Here is a 21,685-nt window from a genome sequence, read left to right as displayed (position 1 = left end):
CATCCCCAAAACAGACGCCTGTCTGTTCAGGTTGTGGGCAACATAAAATCTCTGGTGACCCTCACCCTAGTTGGCTATCATGCAAGAAAAGCAATTGCACAGAAAAATCAAGGTGCAGTTATTGTGAACCTTTGTCCAAGGAGACGTTTGAGAAACTTTTTAAGGCATGGCTGAATGACCCTGATTATAAAAAGAACACGCGAGCGTCAGCAAAATATTCATCTGCTTCCTGTAAAAAAGTTATTAAGTCTGTTGTGACACCTAAAGATAATCACGTGTGTGACAAGCGAGTGTCGAGTGGGGTCGCCTTCTGAAGAGATGAGATCTCGTCACTCATCCCACTCTCCCAATATAGTTAAGGAACTGATGTACCAGTCACATACATCCGGAAGCGGCTGGTAAGGTGGATAATCTAGACTTGGAAGAAGCCACTCTATGCCACGTTTCCCCTTCTAGCCACTATGATAGACAAACTGACAACAAAACTCGTGCAAATCAGGATAGAATTCCCAAGCGTGCGCCATCTCATACCATCACACAGTCCAGTTATAAGGGCGGGGAAAGCGAAGTGGATGTTACGTCACAATCATACAGTTATAGAACATGTGATTCCTGCTCCGCCAGCCATAGATCAGATGACCAGGATTATTCTACCCCCAGCCATATGTCCTACCCCAGGTGCAGCCTGAGCAGGGTATGCGGTTCTATCGCTAACACTGGTTCTTCATGCAATGGGGACTCTACTACGGGGGATAATTACAAACCAAATAATTATTCCATTAAAGATATCATTGCAGAACTTAAACAAATGCCAGCCTTAAAACCAGATAACAAAGACAAAACGACTGCCAAACCCTTGTTAGAACGTGCTGGGTATGAAGAACCTGTCAGCAAAACTGAAGAATTTCATACCCTTAGGGCTGTTATATATTGATCACATCATCAAGAAAATCAAAGCATCATTGAATGCTTCATCAGCGCATAATATCAGACTTGGTATGCCTGCATTTAATAAAAGTGCTTACAAGACACACAATGCTCCTTTGACACAACAGCCTAGTATACGTATTGATTAAGATTTCTATGATCTTGTTAAGAAACCTAACACCAGGATGCTCGTTGACATCGCCAAAAACAGGGACTTTGACAACATCAATAAAACAGATGATTAATATCAGTTCATATATTAACTGGACTGCAGCTGGAATTCGCCACGTCATTCCTCCGAACAATGAGAGTGAAGGTCTTCCCTAAGACACCCCCATGGAGATGACACTTCAGCAGACCGGGTTTATTCACACCTCACTGGACCATATGCTGAAGATGCAGAAAGATCTTCAATCAGCACAAGTTTGGATGTCAGCACAGTTCCTGCTCATGCAAAGAAATCATCTGCTACAGCAAGTTCATCATATGATTCAAGAGCAGCAAAGAAGATCCATGCTATCACAGCCTTTCAACAGCTCCACAGATATTCAACGGCAGGCTGAAGTCATTGCAGGAAGCCAGTGCAACATTAACTAGTCAGAAGTTTCAAGAATCCACAATCTCATTGACATCCAACAGAATCCTAAATCTCATCATGTGAACTCTGGTCTGGAATCTTTTCAAGCCTCTACATGGAAGGGCCCATTTCTGGTGTTCCCCGCCCTGATATTGCTGGAATATTGCTAAAAGTGGCGTAAAACCTCACTCACTCACTCTACATGGAAGGACATCATTTCACTCCAAGAATAGGAACTCCAAAGATGATCATCCCACTTTACAAAGAGGAAGAGGTAGAGGCAGAGGAGGCTTCCAAGGGCGATACCACCAGAAATGACTCAACCTACCGACATTGCCTGCCCAGTGGACAACGATTTAGAACTTCAGAAGATCAACACTACAACCACATTGAATGCCGTTGAACTAGCCTGTCTCACAGACATCGACCAAAGACTACCCAAGTTCAGCACTCCCCCTATTCAGGGACCAGTCAGTGGTCGTCTTATGCAGTTCTGGGAAGCCATCACAGACGACTCATGGCTGCTTGAAGTAGTAAGAAAAGGTTACAAACTTCATTTCTTAAAACGCCCAAGACTAGTCATCCATCCTACTGGACCCCAATTCCATCCATCAGGACGAAAGTTAATTGCAGCAGATGTGGCCATACGCAAATTACTTGCAAAGAGAGCTATCCGCACCTTAAAAGAGTCAGACACCACTCACGGATTCTACTACCCAGTATTCCTGGTACCAAAGAAGAATTCTTCAGAGATGCGATTAATCATAGTTCTAAAAGTCCTAAACAAAGAATGTCTGGAAAAGCCTCCCAATTTTCAGATGGAATCTATCAAGAAGTTGAAAAATGCCTTAAGACAAGCAGATTGGATGATAAGCATGGACCTTCAAGACGTCTTTCTTTACGTCCCCTTCCATCCAATTCATTGTCGTTATCTGCACTTCGCAGTCAACGATCAGAGATACCAGCTCAGGGCACTTGCATTCTGCATATCCATCGCCCCTTGGTTATTTACCTGGATCACCAATCCCATCATCGGATTCGCCCTTCTAAAGGTCATAAGGCTACATGGATATATAGACGACTTCCTATTGGCCGATCGGACAAGTTGTAAATCAGATTAAATACAGTGTGCCTTATTCAACTACTTAGGTTTCCTGGTTCACCCTTAAAAATCAGAATTAGTACCCACACAGGACATCAACTACATAGGCGCAAGATTTCTACTCAACAAGGGCAAAGTTGCCCCTCCAGAGGATAGATATTCAAGAGTAGAAGACATGATATCAAGCGCACTCGATCAGCCCATCAATTCAAGACCCTGGTGGATGTCTTGTCCGGCACGCTCACCTCCATCCAAGATCTAACCTACAGAGGCAGACTACAGTTACGTCACCTGCAAATTTGATGAATACCACCAAAGACCTAGACCTAGAAGCATTAATTCAACCCCCACCAGTTCAAATCTCAGAACTACATTGGTGGCTGACTCGTCAAAATGTCATGCCCGGTATTCCACTCTCATATCCTCCTCCCCCACCCCCTCCCCCACACCCTCCCCCACACCCTCCCCCACACCCTCCCCCTCCCTACATCAACTCTACACAGACAGGTCAGGAGAGGGTTGGGGGGGTGCCAATATGGGCGATATTACAATACAGAGAAAATGGTCCACCCAAGTAAAGGAGTTACACATCAACTGCCTAGAAATGAGAGCGATATATCCAGCTCTAGAAGCATGGCAAGATCATCTGCACCACTCGTCAGTAAAGATTGCTACAGACAACTCGACCGTGGTTGCTTACATACAGCACCAGGGGGGCACAAAGTCTCAGCCTTTATTAAAGGAGGCTACACATTTATTTGCCTTGGTAGACTCAGTGATTTGCAGGATCGAAGCAAGACATATACCAGGCAAGTTAAATATCCTAGCAGATTACCTATCCCGGAAAAACAAGATTGTACCCACGGAATGGTCACTACATCCTGAAATATTCAAGTGGATAACCTACCTATGGGATACTCCAAACCTAGATATTTTTGACATATGTCTCAACAACAAACTACCAGTCAGTTCGGTACAAAATCCACTAGCTCTCCAGGTCGACGCTCTTTCTATGGACTGGGAGGGAATGTTTGCTTACGCATTTCCTCCCTGGGCTCTTCTAGTCAGAGTTCTGAAGAAAATAGAAGAGACAGACTGCGTCATAATTGTCATAGCCCAGGCATGGCCAAACAGGGCTTGGTTTCCAAGGTTACTACCCCTCGTAGTGGAAGAATCTCTGAAACTCCCGGTACGTCACGATTTACTGAGACAATCGAAAACGGACATATTTTACGTCCGCCTCGACAATCTCCACCTTCTCTTTGGAAGTTATCTCGAATAAGATGCAAGCTGCCGGTTAATCTAAATCAGCTACACAAAGAGTGGCAAGTTCATGGAGACCAGCATCGTCTGCCCTATACAATAACAGATGGGACAAGTTCATCGAGTGGAGAATAAGAAATTATTTAGACGTGGAGATAACAATACCTAAAGTTGCTGAAGTCTTGCTCTATCTCAGAAACGACAAGAAATTTCAACACGGCACTATCGAAGGCTATAGATCTGCCCTGGCATCAGTATTACAATACCTATCTGTAGGTACACAGCCAGTACTGAATCAACTCATGAAGTCTCTTGCACTGGAAAACATTAAAACACCAAATATTTCCAAAATGGGATCTATCTATAGTATTGTCAGCATTGATGAAACCTCCTTATGAACCCATGAGAAGTGTGACATTACTATTAGTTTCCAGGAAGACCGCTTGTCTCCTAGCCATGGCCACTGCAGCTCGTGTATCAGAATTACACACTATTGACATTTCCACCGTAACTCATAGCCAAGAATTGAAATCAGTGTCGTTCAGGTCACTTCTGGCTTTTATTGCCAAAAACCAGTTGTCAACCTTTGGCCCACTCGGACACAGGCAATATACAATACCAGCCTTAAGTAAAAGTGTGGACTATCCAGACAGATTACTTTGTCCCATAAGAGCCTTGAGATACTTCATTACAGTTACTCAACCCCACAGAAAGCAGAGAAAACGCCTTTTTATCTCTTGCAAACCCTCGTAAGAAAAGGACATAATCAAGGGTTCTGTAGCAGGATGGCTCAGATCGGTGATTACAGATAGCTACAGACTGGCACATGTCTCCAAACCAAATTGGGGAAGTTGCAGACCTCACGAGATCAGAGCTCTTGCAACAAGTCTAGCCACACGGAATACAAACTCCATTGAACAAGTCGTAGCTAGCCTCCAGTAGAAGTCCTATAACACGTTGTCAAACTTTTACTCACAAGACATACAGACCGATCAGGATGGACTATACAGACCAGGACCCTTGGTGGCAGCCCAGTCTCCAAGTAACCTTGCCACCCCTTCTTCTCTCGGGAAGGCGGTTGGGTAGCCTAGTGGTTAAAGCGCTCGCTCATCACGCCGAAGACCCGGGTTCGATTACCAACATGGGTACTATATGTGAAGCCCATTTCTGGTGTCCCCCACCGTGATATTGCTGGAATATTGCTAAAAGCTGCGTAAAACCACATTCACTCACTCTATCTTCTCTCGGGAACTTGTTTGGGGGAATGAAGATTTCAGAATACCTCATGAACTCAGGGTAAGTTGACCTTTTTACTAGTTTGCTATTGGATAGTAAACAAGTCAAGTGGCAACACTGAAATCATAGATTGAAAGGATACAAGTGATATACAGTTTCTACATGATAATCTAGGATGTATGATGTACTACCAACGGAAGTGACGTCATACGAGACATCACGTCTGGACAAACATCAAAATACGTTAAATATCACTATCCAAGAGGGCATAACGGAAACGACATCATAAGGTGATATGAAATCATAGAAGACATATGCTGCAAATGAGGTCATTGAATGACAACCGGAAGTGACGTCACAGGTGATGTCATCACCGGAAGTGACATCACAATATGTCTAAGTATCACATTTGTGGCTAAATATATGTATATTATATTCATGATATGACGTTTTCTCTATGTCTAGCCTAGAACTTAGGTCATTAGACATATCCCGTTTGGTCCCTTTTGTATACAATCCTTGTATTCCCACTTCACAAATGCCAAATATCTAAGGGATGCTAGATACCAGATCCCACCGGTCCCTCTGGTGTATACTGGCTATGATGTAATAGAGGTAGGATATTCACAAGAATTAACTTACAATAGTTATCATTGTTTATAATTCTAAGAATCTTACCTCTATTGCATCAGGAATTAATCCCTCCCACATCCCCAAATATCTGCATCTAGCTGATGAGGGTCATGGGTTGAAAGAAGTGAGGTGATTGCGGCCTCTGACGAGGGATAGGGTTTCCCTCACAACCATTTGATATGTTGGCAGTGAAGAGGACTTCTGTTGAAAATTTATTTAAATTTATAGTGTGGTTCTCAACATAAACAGGAATTTATGGCTATGATGTAATAGAGGTAGTATTCTTAGAATTATACACAATGATAACTATTGCTAGATATTTTGTTCAGTGTTTTCTATTCCACTTCATTGTCAGTGTATAGGTTATTATTGTTTCTCTCATCAGACAAATAATTTCTCTTCAGTGCATTCATGATTAATATTCTCATTCCTGATTTTATATTCATTCAGTGATATGATCTGTTTATCAGGGCCCGTCTTGACGAACTGAGGATGTTTCTGGAAAATGAAGGCTGGGAATTGTGTCCTGTGAAGTCCAATTTTAACATTCTTCAGCTTCTGGTATGTTGGTACTTATGTAGCTGTGATATTCTTGTAGTAGATCAGTATAGGTGTCAATCATTCGCAATACTCCTTGCATTTCTTTTCGCTTTTCAGGAATTTCGGTTCTTACGTAACTGGAAGTTGAAGATGAAATCTGTAACACCTTCAGTGGATGTGGACAAGGTGTCTGGGTTAGACAGGATCAACGACACATCACTACAGAGCAATGGCTACTTCTCACGCTTCCTGGAGGAAGGAAGTCCATTTGACATACAACAGGATGAGGATGAGCAGGAAGATGTCTTCTCAAGTGTTGGGGTAGGTGGTACAGTAGACACGTGTTATCTAGGGTGGTGGTACAATAGACACGTGTTATCTAGGGTGGTGGTACAATAGACATGTGTTATCTACGGTGGTGGTACAGTGGACACATGTTATCTAGGCAGGTGGTACAGTAGACATGTATTATCTAGGCAGGTAGTACAATAGACAGGTGTATTATCTAGGGTGGTGGTACAGTAGACAGGTGTATTATCTAGGGTGGTGGTACAGTGGACATGTATTATCTAGGCAGGTGGTACAATAGACAGGTGTATTATCTAGGGTGGTGGGACAGTAGACAGGTGTATTATCTAGGGTGGTGGTACAGTGGACACATGTTATCTAGGGTGGTGGTACAGTAGACAGATTTAATACCTAGAGTACTACAGTAGACAGATGTGTTATCTAGGATGGTGGTACAGTAGACAGATGTGTTATCTAGGGCGTAGATACAGTAGGCAGATGTGTTATCTAGGGCATAGATACAGTAAACAGGTGTGTTATCTTGGGTGGTGGTACAGTAGACATGTGTTATCTAGGGTGGTGGTACAGTACACATGTTATCTGGGGTGAGGGTACAGTAGACAGATGTGTTTTCTAGACAATGGTACAGTAGACAGATGTGTTACAATAGACAGATGTGTTATCTAGGGTGGTTGTACAGTAGACAGATTTGTTATCTAGGGCGGTGGTACAGTAGACACGTGTTATCTTGGGTGGTGGTACAGTAGACATGTTATCTGGGGTGAGGGTACAGTAGAGAGATGTGTTTTCTAGGCAATGGTACACTAGTCAGATGTATTATCTAGGGTGGAGGTACAGTACACAGATGTGATATCTAGGGTGGTGGAACAGTAGACAGGTGTGTTATCTAGGGTGGTGGTACAGTAGACAGATGTGTTATCTAGGGTGGTGGTACAGTAGACAGGTGTGTTACCATGCAGCTGGTACAATAGACAGATGTGTTAACTTTGGTGGTGGTACAGTAGACAGGTGTGTTATCATGCAGGTGGTACAATAGACAGGTTTGCTATCATGCAGGTGGTACAATAGACAGATGTGTTAACTTGGGTGGTGGTACAGTAGACAGGTGTGTAACCCTGCAGGTGGTACAATAGACAGATGTGTTAACTTGGGTGGTGATACAGTAGATGGGTGTGTTATCATGCAGGTGGTACAATAGACAGATGTGTTAACTAGGGTGGTGGCACAGTAGACAGGTATGTTACCATGCAGGTGGTACAATTGACAGATGTGTTAACTAGGGTGGTGGTACAGTAGACAGGTGTGTTACCATGCAGGTGGTACAATTGACAGATGTGTTAACTAGGGTGGTGGTACAGTAGATGGGTGTGTTATCATGCAGGTGGTACAATAGACATGTGTTAACTAGGGTGGTGGCACAGTAGACAGGTATGTTACCATGCAGGTGGTACAATTGACAGATGTGTTAACTAGGGTGGTGGTACAGTAGACAGGTGTGTTATCAAAGGTTGTGGTACACTTGACAGATGTGTTATCATGCATGTGGTACAATAGACAGATATGTTAACTAGGGTGAGGGTAGAGTAGACAGATGTGTTATCTTGGGTGGTGGTACAATAGACAGATGTTTTATTTAGGAAGGTGGTACAGTAGACAGGTGTGTTATCTAGGGTGGTGGTACAATAGACATGTGTGTTATCTTGTGTGGTGGTACAATAGACAGATGTGTCATCTAGCCAGGTGGTACAGTAGACAGATGTGTTATTTTGGCAGGTGGTACAATACACAGATGTGTTCTCTAGGCAGGTGGTACAATAGACAGATGTCTTATCTAGGGTGGTGGTACAATAGACAGATGTGTTATCTGGGGTGGTAGTATAATAGACATATGTGTTATCTAGGGTGGTGGTACAGGAGACGTGTTATCTTGGGTAGGTGGTACAGTTGAGTGATATGTTATTTAGGATGGGTGGTACGGAAATGAGATACATTGTTTGGAAACAGTACAGTCTACAAGCCAGGATCTTTGTAGGACAGAAGTTATTTTGTGTTATGTAATATACAAAAAAAAAAAAGAAAGGCAGAGATTTTCAACACTAACTTTCATCTCTGTCTGGTAGGAGAAGGATGACGATGGCTACAGAGATTCCGATAGCGACTCTGATGTAGCAGATGAACTGAAGCAGGATTACATCGATGAGCTGACGGGAGAGACCAGGTCCCACAGGTAAGGGCACTGATTCTTGCAGGGGGGCACTGATACTTGCATGAAGAGCAGAAGTGACAACATACAGGTACATTTGTAGCAGGCGCCTGAGTCATCTCACCCATGACATCCGTACCTTGGTGGTCATGTGGGCGAGGCATCCGACCTCGCATCAGAAGGTCTATGGTCGGACCCATCACAAGACCTGGACATTTTATGGGCGCTGTATGCAGTACAGAATGATACACTTGTCTGTGCTGTACGTGTAAATCCTGGCTTTGTCACATTGTCTTCCCATAGTCCCGTCTGGAGGTCATTAGGCAGTTAGTTCTACTGAAGATGCAGCACCATGAAGAATGCTTATACTGGGCCTCTGACTCCTGTCCTCCTATTTCAATGGATTATATAGCAGAATTTACCATTTATTCCATTATGTCCATGAATATGTGTGATTCACTTTCTGTTAAATTTCCAACTTGGCATTGTAATTATCACATATAGACACTGTAGAGATACATTCAATCCCCAAAGAAAGTTGTTGATGTTTTATGTGTGGAAAAGCATGCTTGCATTTGATTGAATTCCTTGTGTTTTGTCAGATATGCACGTCAACGGTCAAATCATGGGAGGAAGCAGAAACATTCACCGATCATCAGCAACACAACGCTCAACGTCCTGCGGGTTATAGGTATGAGAACCTATCACTTGAGGTGTTTAGCAGATAATATGTCAGGCCCTAGAAGTGTTGTTTGTCTTACTAATCTTATGTTTGTTCTGTCTGGTGTCTTGAACAGTGAATGTTGTTTGTTGTAGGTAAATATCTACAGATGATGGCAGTGTTGAAACCCATTGCTTATGATGTGATCAGTTGCACAGCTCAACTTTTTGATTACATACTCTATACTGTAAGTATTGCATAGTGACTGTGGTTTAAATTTCAGAAATCTAAATCACCCATGATATCACAGTTTTAAATGCCTTTGTAGCGACTCTGTATGTGACAAGTTGCCCTGATTTGGTATTATGAGGCATTCAACATGACAGTGAATTCACAAAACATTAATGTAGTATTAGGTTCTTGACATTGTGTTTTGTATATGCTTGTTTAACTTGTGTTCTCCACCAACAGTATATTTACTCAATGCAGTACCCCTGTGTTCTCTTCTTTCAGGTATATACATTCTTTGGATCTGACACGGTGAGTATACGTGACGTGTATTGATGTATGTACACAATGTCGATGTATGGTTTGGGCTGAATCACTCCCTTCATGTCCTCCAACACTTGTTTTGCAGAATGTGTCCTATGACAGGACGGTCAACAACCGTTTGAGAACAACCCTACATCGAATACATGAGAGGATGATAGCTGGGTCAAACGTACCAGGGAACATGGCCGGCGAGGCTGAGGATAGCATGGTGAGTCAGTTGATTGGGTGTCCAGTTAAAGGATAGCATGGTGAGTCAGTTGATTGGGTGTCCAGTTAAAGGATAGCATGGCAAGTCAGTTGATTGGGTGTCCAGTTAAAGGATAGCATGGCAAGTCAGTTGATTGGGTGTCCAGTTACAGGATAGCATTGTGAGTCAGTTGATTGGATGTCCAGTTAAAGGATAGCATGGTGAGTCTGTTGATTGGGTGTCCAGTTAAAGGATAGCATGGCGAGTCAGTTGATTGGGTGTTCAGTTAAAGGATAGCATGGCGAGTCAATTGATTGGGTTTTTCACTTAAAGGATAGCATGGCGAGTCAGTTGAATGGGTTTTTCAGTTAAAGGATAGCATGGTGAGTCAGTTGATTATGTTGTGAGTCAGGTCAATGACTTGTTCCGTTACTTTGTTTTGTGTATTTCAGGACAAAATCCTGCCAGCCTCCATGTCTACAATAGTTGACCTGCGGTCCAGGGACCGATTATATGGACTGGCGGAGAGAGTCATAGCAGCAGAGTCACTGTGAGTACATCCTGACAGCTCACACTACAGTATGTAGCTAACACAACTCTTAAGCATAGCAAGACATTTATAAAACATAAGTTTTAAAACTTATCCTATCCAACACTATCCATATCTTCTTATTCTTCAATCCTGTTGTGGAAACGTACTAAAACAAAGTTTCCAGTTTCAAAAACACCACTCACCCCAACACATCCCGTACATCACAAAGTCACCACTGTGATCATGGGTCACGCACCACTGAAATCCCGTGACAGACGACCCCTGCGATCTGATCACCTGACATATCCAGCACCCTGATTCTCAATTCTATCACCTGGTGTTTTTCTTTTTACATTATTTCACTTCTGTTTCCCATTACACGAAGATATGATGCATATGTATTCCTTTTCACAGCCTGGTATCACCTGTTTTCTCCACTTGACCCCCTTCCCATTTGTTGTGATGTCGTGGAGTGTGTGGTAATGATACACACAATGTCAGCAATGTGCATGGTCATGGTCATTCCCCAGCATGCATAGCCAAACAATTTGTGTTATCCCATGTCTTCTTGCTAACAAGAAACTAACTCCATTTGGCGACGGTTACATCTCTCTCCGTTGAGGAGGATTGCTCTCTGACTTGTTTTGGCTGCCGCCCTTCCGGCCCATGTGTAAACCAAGCCCCTTGCTCGTAACTACTCCCTCTCCTACAGTTGATCGCTTTCAACTGACCACTGGCCTGATATGTCGTCTGCTGCTTCCCCCCTTGTTAGACTCAAGGAAGACCTCCTTCGCAGAGGTCCAACATCTCCGCTCTACTAGGAAGTTGAAAGGATCAACTGTTTTAGGCTGTTTTTAGTCGTACAAAATGGGTATCTCATACCTCTAGTCGCACGTTAAAAGGAAGCCAGAAGCTGGAATGTAAACAATAAACTTCCCTATGACATGTCACAAATCTTTCAGCGCGCCTCTGAGCTGGTCGCGATAGACTGCTAGTTTGTATTCTGCTAGTACTTATCGTGTGTCTACAGTTGTTCTAATACAGTAATGATAGTATGTCTTACCTGTAGACTCCTGGAATGTAATCCTTGGTAATCCATTGTTTGTGTTCAACACGTGTTTCACTGTTTGACTTGATTATACATGTGGCAACATGTCGGGCTTTTCTGCCTCGTGTCAAAGTATACTGTCTTAAGTAGATCCTCACAAGTATTGTCCTTCCTGCATAATTAGATGATGACAAACCGACATGTGCTGGCTTTAAGGTTGGAGATACGCCGCAGTCTCTTCAGTCTTCTCCTCCCGATGTCTTCAGAGCCATGGCTCACGATATGGACCAGAACTTGCCTCTGCTCTGCCGGGGCAGAGTTTCAGCAAACCACCTGTTCTATCGCGCTACCCGATCTATGGCATGTCGTTTTCCTCACCCATGCGTAGGGACTTGGATTGGGGGCTACTCTTCAAGAAACCAGCGCCCTCCCAGATTCTTGTAGTGGACAGGCATTGGGGATCCATGGACACTGCTGTTCGTCACCAGCTACAACAGCTTGCTATGCTGTTGACAGCGAGCCAGCGGGGGAGGTAGTGAGGTCCCTTCCCCTGCCGTCACGGTCGTTGGAGTCTACTACCTTTAGACGAGCTACCGGTAGGGTGAAGACTTCATCACACGGATCATGAAGACGGTCGTAGAATGGCTCCATCGGCAGGCGATCAGGGTCGCCTTCTACCTGGACGAGCCGTCTCCTACGGGCGACAGGCTTACTAAAATACCGGAATTGCAGAAAATTCTACGTGCCTTCATGGTTGAAGATGAATCACATTAATTCAACCCCCACCAGTTCGAATCTCAGAACTACATTGGTGGCTGACTCGTCAAAATGTCATGCCCGGTTCTCCACTCTCATATCCTCCCCCCCCCCCCCCCCCCCCCCCTACATCAACTGCCTAGAAATGAAAGCGATATATCTAGCTCTAGAAGCATGGCAAGATCATCTGCACCACTCATCAGTAAAGATTGCTACAGACAACTCGACCGTGGTTGCTTACATACAGCATCAGGGGGGCACAAAGTCTCAGCTCTTTATTAAAGGAGGCTACACGATTATTTGCCTTGGTAGACTCAGTGATTTGCAGGATCGAAGCAAGACATATACCGGGCAAGTTAAATATCCTAGCAGATTACCTATCCCGGAAAAACAGGATTGTACCCACGGAATGGTCACTACATCCTGAAATATTCAAGTGGATAACCTACCTATGGGATACTCCAAACTTAGATATTTTTGCCACATATCTCAACAACAAACTACCAGTCTACGTCAGTCCTGTACCAGACCCGCAAGCTCTCCAGGTCAACGCTCTTTCTATGGACTGGGAGGGAATGGTCGCTTACGCATTTTCCCCTGTGGGCTCTTCTAGACAGAGTTCTGAAGAAAATAGAAGAGGCAGACTGCATCATAATTGTCATAGCCCAGGCATGGCCAAACAGGGCATGGTTTCCAAGGTTACTACCCCTCGTAGTGGAAGAATCTCTGAAACTCCCGGTACATCACGATTTACTGAGACAATCGAAAACGGACATATTTTATGTCTGCCTCAACAATCTCCACCTTCACACTTGGAAGTTATCTCGATTAAGATGCAAGCCTTTAAGTCAGCTACACAAAGAGTGGCAAGCTCATGGAGACCAGAGGGGCGGTCGGGTAGCCTAGTGGTTAAAGCTTTCGCTCGTCACGCCGAAGACCCGGGTTTGAATCCCGACATGGGTACAATGTGTGAAGCCCATTTCTGGTGTCCCCCGCCGTCCCCTGCATGGTCTGCCCTATTCAATAACACTGGAAGTGACATCATGCGAGACCTCACGTCCGGACTTATGTCAAAATACGTTTAATATCATTATCTAAAAAGGGCACAACGGAAACTACGTCATAAAGTGATATGAAATCATAGAAGACATATATCGCCAACGAGGTCATTGAATGACAACCGGAAGTGATGCCACAGGTGATGTCATCACCGGAAGTGACATCACAATATGTCTAAGTATCACATTTGTGGCTAAATATATGTATATTATATTCATAATATGACGTTTTCTCTATGTCTAGCCTAGAAGTTAGGTCATTAGACATATCCCGTTTGGTCCCTTTTGTATACAATCCTTGTATTCCCACTTCACAAGAGCCAAATATCTAAGGGATGCTAGATACTAGATCCCACCACTCCCTCTGGTGTATACTGGCTATGATGTAATAGAGGTAGGGTATTCACAAGAATTATCAAACAATAGTTATCATTGTGTATAATTCTAAGAATACAACCTCTATTACATCAGGAATAGTTTTCTTAGGATTATAGACAATGATAACTATTGTTAGATTTCTTGTGTCCCCAGCTGTGATATTGCTGGAATATTGCTTAAAGCGGTGTAAAGCCATACTCACTCACTCACCCACTCCTCCATCACTTATCTTTGGCTGAGTGTGAACCACTTGTGGATAAGACCTTGAACTCATTACATTCAAAACTCATTACATCCTACTTGCGCTGGCTACTGCAGCCCATGTTAGTTTGATCTGTGCTCAGACATCGGTAGAGTCCGGTTCCAACATCTTCAACAAGGTAAGTATTCCTGGACTTGCGCTGGGACTTTATTGCTAAGATTCAGCTCCCAGGACAACATGGTTGTCTATTCACCATCCACCACTCTCAGTGATATTGGGAGCTGATGACGTGGACAATCTCTCGCTTTGCCCAGTCCGAGCCTTGAAAGTCTACTTGAAGGCATCTCAAGAGCTCACCTCGCTCTTGCGAGCGTCTTTCATCTCCTTATCGATGGCTGAAACTTCAGAGGTATGTCAAACCACCATCTCCTTTGGCAGCCTTCTATCATCCTCAGGGCCTACACCTTTGTGGGACTACCTCCCCAGCTGCTTCTAAACCTCATGAGATGAGGGCAGTGGATTCCACCTGCGCATTGCATAGTAATTTCACACTCTCAGCCATCATGGGGGGATTTTTCTGGCGTTCTGATACAGTCTTTACCTCCCAATACTTTCGATATATCTCAGTCGCCGACTTCCAAGGTCTTCATTTTTTTTGCCCTCTTGTCTTGGCCAAACACCTCACAGCAGCCACACAGCGCAGATGAGGATGCCCCGGGGGCTACAAGTACTGCGTCTGGTATCCAGCATATATATATTGCAATAATTCTCTTTATTGCTTATGTTCAATCAGGGTTCCCAGACAAGCTTCCAAAGGGAGGGTTTATATGTTTGTCTGTTGGGACTTCAGATCAATAGAGGCTACCATCCTGTGCGGCCATTTGTTTAAATGGTGTCCCGATCCTTTACCTGCTCACCTCTGTCTTGCGCATGTGATGTCTCAGTAGTTGATTGATGACCTGTGTGAAAAACATGTATTGTCAATCGTTTCCTCTTCTCATTCCTTACCTTATTCAATCTCTATGTGAGCTAGATTGGTTTGACGAAGCGAAAAAAGAGATGCCAAGCTGGTCTGCCTCACGTCCTTGGGATCGTATGTGTGAGGTCTGTCTTGTAGAACCTACTTTCCGTGGACGGTGTGTTTGTAACCAGCATTCGCGTTTACCAGTAATTACCAGTTTTTTACTGTAAAATCCTTGTGTATATCTCACGGTTAACCCTCTGGATGCCGAGTTTTTTTTCTGACGCACATTTTCATAAGATCGGAAAAGTGAAGGTTGTGCGAGAATTGCGCTCACGCGGCACCCGATCTACCTCTGGCTATAAAATTATGCAGAGGTGGAGAATATTAAATTTCCTATTTGATGGTGTAAAGTTAACTGCAAATATTGAACCGGTTTTAAAAAAAAAACACTTCTAAGTGTTGCCCGAGAATTTTTTCTACCTTGAAAAACAGTAAATTTCTCCGCTCTTTATCGTACACCGATAAAAGTACTGTGTGACGATTTTTTTTATTTACAAGCTTTACGGAATCTGTGAGCGAACAAAATACTGCCTAATATCTGAACGACATAACTATATACCAAATGCAGTTATATGCGTATGTATAATGACAAACATGCAATGCCAAAAATAGCTTGCCGTAAATGACGAAAACTGATTTTTCACTATGATGTCTAAAGGCGACAGAGAGGTTACACACGCACAAAGAAAAGGGGCATAACTCCGCTAAGCTTAGCACTAGTTTATTGTAACTCAGGTCACTTGGTGAGAATTAGCTGTGGGTAAGGAAAATATATTTTCGTGGTGTTTTGTTCACGAGGAACCAAACTATTCCAACACAAATATCGATAAAGAAACTGTATACGTTTAGTTGTAAAAAAAACAACATAAGAAATGATGAAATCGTGCTTCATAAAAAAGTGGTAAAAGAGAAATGGATGGCCCTATCTAACCTATAACTTAGTCCTTAGATTCCAACATTCTCCTGAATGTGTAAGTGTAATTTGACTAATGTTGCACCATTATTAATGGAGCACTAGCCTTATCATCAAATGTAATGAAATAACAAAAAAAAAAACACCGTTCTATTTGACGTCATGGCTGTTTTTATGTCTTTGATAACGTCGGAGAAAGATGACTCTGGTATTTTGATTAATATATATCTCCCCTAATTTTCGTTCATGATATGGAAAATCTTGATGTGTAAAACAGAATTTGGCGCTTTTTCGACACAACATAAAATGACTGCTTTTACAATTAAATAATGTTTTGAATATGTAAACAATTAGCTAGTTTATCGTGTGTCTTAATTTGACAAGACACGCACCTGTTTGGCATCAATTTACGTAATGAAATACACAAAATAATATTTCAAAACAACCAAATTATATTCAATATTGGACATATATTGTTATTATTTCTCTTCATCTTGTCTCAGAATTACACACTAAAAGATGCGAAGAAAGCTCTATTGGTATAGAATTATCAGGATAATCGTATCCGGTTGAACCAACAGCTAGGGTACTTGGCATGGGTTTAATTTTATACATTTTACAATTCCTGGAGAAATAAAGTGAACAGTTTAATATCCTGTGATCACAATATTGAAAAAAGAATGAACCCATTGATTATATAATGCAAAACAAGAGGAATAATTGGTAAATTGTTTGTGGCTAACACGCACCTGGCGAATCATTAGCTATCACGGCTCTGTGTATCAAACGACAAAATTTTTTTTTAAAAATTCCAAGACCAAGACAATTTCAGAAATGTGTGCATATCTTTTTACGAAAAATATTATCCATTTTGTTAAAGTAACATAGAACTATTCATTTTTAGTTATAAAATAAAATGAAACAGCTATTCAAAGACATTGGTTATATGAACTTATGATATTGACTATTACACATCCCAAGAAATACGTACATGCTGCAGTTACCTTTACGCTTCATCTTGTAACACTTGTTCAAAGGAAAGAAATATCGTATTCGACACTAAAAACCTATCAATTGTTATGTAAACAATGTTCAAACAAACAGGTGATTATCAAAGATTCGTTCATACATGTTGTGTCTTATATTTGCGTATGATATCATTTTGAACATTGACAAATATCCAAAGGGAAATTAATTGTGTGAAAAAATGTATAAAACATATGCAAAATCTACATCATAACTGAAACTGTAAACAGCATGATACAATGATCGTGTGCACTCTCATTCAAGGACCTTCACCTCAAAGAAATTACCAAATATGTACAACAATGTTGACGTATGACATCACTAACTGTGACCGACTTTTACAAAATGGCGTGTTCACTGTCAACAGTACGCGGGATTTTACGAGGGGACTTTCGTTGATTCAGGGATCGCATATACATAAATGTGACATGTAAGTAATCAGAAACATTTTGACAATCTATGTACTGTTATTTGTTCTTATAATCTTCATCGAAAAGAGCCGAAATAGGCAGAAATTCCGATAAATACCGTTGTTGTTGTGCGTGATTTTGCGTCAGTCATGGCGTCACACAGGACGGTAACTTTGACAATTTCTGTTGAAAATATCAAATCATTGCAATGTATCTATTTTGAATACCCTAATTTTTCCTACTATTCTCTTTCCGTGCATATTCTGAAAATGTTGAGCCAATGTCTTGAAAGATTAGACGAATGGATAGCTCTAAATTGGAGAAAATGCTACACTGTGTAAAATCTGTATTTTGCTTTGTTTACATTTCAAACAAGTGCAGTTTTTCGAGCACAGCGTTCCTTTTCACACCTGACATGTTTTGCTTGATTTCATCCAGCCACTTTGTATGGTGACAAAGACCATTGGTCATTTGATTCTAAAATGTATGAGGAATTCAAGGATGTGTGTATGGCAGCTAAGTTTGAAATATACGCGATGTTACAGGCGCCTCATAACCGGTGTACCTCAAACGTGATTTTGTAAACACTAGCCAATATGGCGGAAAGTTCACTTCGGCGTTCGTGTTTGCTTATTTTCCAAAACATTCGAAACGATTCTCGGGTTATCGGAGATGTTTTGGATTGATCATTGGTGATTTCATAAAATACAGATACCCGTGATCACTAATATACTATTTTTGAAATTCATTTCTCCGAGTAAATATCCTAAATTTAGATTTCAAAACATGCTGTAAATAACGCCATGGGTGGTGATTTCGTAATGTGTAAAAAAATGGCGACATTTACGATGTACCTAATTTTCAGAGGTCATTTTCAATAATTTTGCTTGGACTAAAATGGCAGTGGATGATATCACAGAACAGGGAATTTCCCACCTTATTCAAAACTGTGAAGTGTATTTGTGTGGGTGAAGTATTTTGAATTTTATTCGACTTCAAAGCGAGGGTTGTAGAGGAAGGACATATATGTCCCTCTGGCATCCAGGGGGTTAAGGTCCTTACAGGCAAGGGTATCTGCGCCCCACCATCCAACCATGGGATAAATGCATAGTGTTAGATAGGATAAGTCTAAAAGTTTGTATATTTTCTAATAAATTGTACTTTTATATACATATCCTATCTCACACGTTAAACGCCCACCCAACCATCCCCGCATCACAGTTACACCAGCCTGTACGCTCTAGATTGAAAATGAGGTTGCTGGATATGTCAGGTGATCAGGTCGCTTGGATCGTGTCACACAGGATTTCAGTGGTGCATGACCCATGATCACAGTGGTGACTTTGTGATGTACGGGATGTGTTGGGGTGAGTGGTGTTTTTGAAGCTGGAAACTTTGTTCTAGGATGTTTCCACACCAGGATCAAAGAATAAGAAGAAATGCATAGTGTGTGATATAAATATACAATTTTTTTAAAATTTACAATTTTTTTTATCTTATCCTGCAATGCAATGTTAAGGCTTAAAAATAATAAAAGAAATGGTTTTCAGGCAATGGCTTTTGAAAATTTTGTGCTGGCTGGCAGCCTTTTTTTTTTTGTTGTTCAAACTAGTATATAACCAAATAAACAGTTGGGCCTCCCTACATAAATGTATTCCTTGATGCCTAAAATACTGGAATACAATATTTGACTACAGTTTGATTTCCAGTGTGTGCATAATATATTCGATTTTATTCACAACGGGAAGATGTTATTGCGAGCATGCAACATCGGAAGAAGCATATAACAAATCCATACTGAAGTATGCAAGTTAGTCCTGTTATTACATTATCTGGCTAGAAGAGTGTTCATTGTGTATCTGGAATTATGCTTGTACTCCATTATATTACTTTTATTCAAGATTTTATTCAGTTTTGTTATACATTAATTTCGGCGAAACTTTGTATGAACTGATTGGCAAATCACATCAACTCACCATGAACTCGCCTTGAAACGAACATTAGTCGTTCGAGATACAAAGTCTTCAGTCTTCCTATCACTATTGAATTTTTTTTTCAGTTATGATATTGGCCATGACATTAAGTATTTTTAAAAAAAATCACCCATCGATCGGGTAGAAAATGTGTGAACAGCAGATTGCTATTTCGAGCTTATTTCACGAGACATAAACATATGTAATCTTAATCTCTGCCTCTGAAACAATGTCCGGCATATAGTACACAAATACCATTGAATTTGTAGATCATTATGTCTTGTGATGTTTTATCGTAAATTTCATTATTTCGTTGACCCATTTTGCAAATGGCAAAACAAGCACACAAACTCCTACTGCCGCCATGACCATGAAACGAGAAAAGCAATAAAGCAGTGCACATGTAAAGGGAAGTAACTGTACGCTGTATTGGATCACACTGTTTTTAACTATTGAAGCATTTCACTGCCAGGGTCATAATTTTTTTTATATGGAAATAAAAACAAAACGTGTGGCGGACTTTGTGATGTTGCGGCGGTGCCTGAGAACCAAGAATATTATTTTTTTAGCCTAATGTTTTTACTGGTGTTTTTATGACTAGGAAGGCTGTTGAGTGTATTGCCTCTTGTTGCAGTGTGTTCCTTGGAGAGCAGCTGGAGTTTCTGCAACCATTCCTGGAGGACATGATCCCACCAAACAAGAAAGCATTCTTACAACAGTTTTATTCTCAGGTAACCATGTCAGTGAGGTGCAGCGAGGTTTATTCAGGGCTGGGGTCAATTGTCTTCAATAGATTCAAGCTTATTATCCAGCCGCTCAACTTGTCCTGGGCCTGTAAAGGTTATACAATGTTGCAGTTCCATTGTCTCCCTACAGCTATTATTTCACCCTTTGGCAAATATTGAATGTATTTGACTAACATGGAAACCAGCTGCAATTATTAGTTGCATCAAAAGGAAATATATATGGAATTTGATAGCCAACTAACCTGTAAAGTATTAGGTCAGAGGTGATGTGAGGCTTCAGTTGATATGAGGTTTCCAGATGATAAAAAAAAAATTCCAATGAAGACAGGTCACATGAGAATAAACATGACACATGACACACCAAACATGATAACTGTGACACCAAACATGATGATAACTGTGATACCAAACATGATAACTGTGACACCAAACATGATAACTGTGACACCAAACATGATGATAACTGTGATACCAAACATGATAACTGTGACACCAAACATGATAACTGTGACACCAAACATGATGATAGCTGTGACACCAAACATGATGATAACTGTGATACCAAACATGATAACTGTGACACCAAACATGATAACTGTGACACCAAACATGATGATAACTGTGATACCAAACATGATAACTGTGACACCAAACATGATAACTGTGACACCAAACATGATGATAGCTGTGACACCAAACATGAGGATAACTGTGACACCAAACACAATGATAACTGTGACACCAAACATGATGATAGCTGTGACACCAAACATGATGATAACTGTGACACCAAACATGCTGATAACTGTGATACCAAACATGATAACTGTGATACCAAACATGATAACTGTGACACCAAACATGATGATAACTGTGACACCAAACATGATGATAACTGTGACACCAAACATGATAACTGTGACACCAAACACGATGATAACTGTGACACCAAACATGCTGATAGCTGTGACACTAAACATAATGATGACTGTGACACCAAACACAATGATAACTGTGACACCAAACATGCTGATAACTGTGACACCAAACATGATGATAACTGTGACACCAAACATGATGATAACTGTGACACCAAACACGATGATAACTGTGACACCAAACATGCTGATAGCTATGACACCAAACATGATGATAACTGTGACACCAAACATGCTGATAACTGTGACACCAAACATGCTGATAGCTGTGACACCAAACATGCTGATAACTGTGACACCAAACGTGCTGATAACTGTGACACCAAACATGATAACTGTGACACCAAACACGATGATAACTGTGACACCAAACATGATGATAGCTGTGACACCAAACATAATGATGACTGTGACACCAAACACAATGATAACTGTGACACCAAACATGCTGATAACTGTGACACCAAACATGATGATAACTGTGACACCAA

The 21,685-nt window shown here is 41.5% G+C and overlaps 1 protein-coding gene across 1 annotated transcript in view; it reads left to right on the top strand.

The window, feature by feature from the left end:
- LOC139466662 (syndetin-like) overlaps positions 1-21,685 on the top strand; it is a 65,178-nt gene that overhangs the window by 35,176 nt on the left and 8,317 nt on the right. Inside the window, exons 14-22 of the mRNA XM_071248258.1 lie at positions 6,209-6,299; positions 6,396-6,599; positions 8,708-8,814; positions 9,393-9,481; positions 9,607-9,698; positions 9,965-9,991; positions 10,089-10,211; positions 10,643-10,740; positions 20,145-20,241. Of these exons, the coding sequence (XP_071104359.1) occupies positions 6,209-6,299; positions 6,396-6,599; positions 8,708-8,814; positions 9,393-9,481; positions 9,607-9,698; positions 9,965-9,991; positions 10,089-10,211; positions 10,643-10,740; positions 20,145-20,241 (928 nt within the window). The remainder of the gene's footprint in view (positions 1-6,208; positions 6,300-6,395; positions 6,600-8,707; positions 8,815-9,392; positions 9,482-9,606; positions 9,699-9,964; positions 9,992-10,088; positions 10,212-10,642; positions 10,741-20,144; positions 20,242-21,685) is intronic.

The sequence above is a fragment of the Haliotis cracherodii genome, unplaced genomic scaffold (assembly GCF_022045235.1).
Source record: "Haliotis cracherodii isolate W230 unplaced genomic scaffold, xgHalCrac1.p SCAF_19, whole genome shotgun sequence".
In the NCBI taxonomy this organism is placed as follows: domain Eukaryota; kingdom Metazoa; phylum Mollusca; class Gastropoda; order Lepetellida; family Haliotidae; genus Haliotis; species Haliotis cracherodii.
Note: the sequence above shows the minus strand (reverse complement) of the source record. Positions and strands in the feature narration are given on the sequence as shown.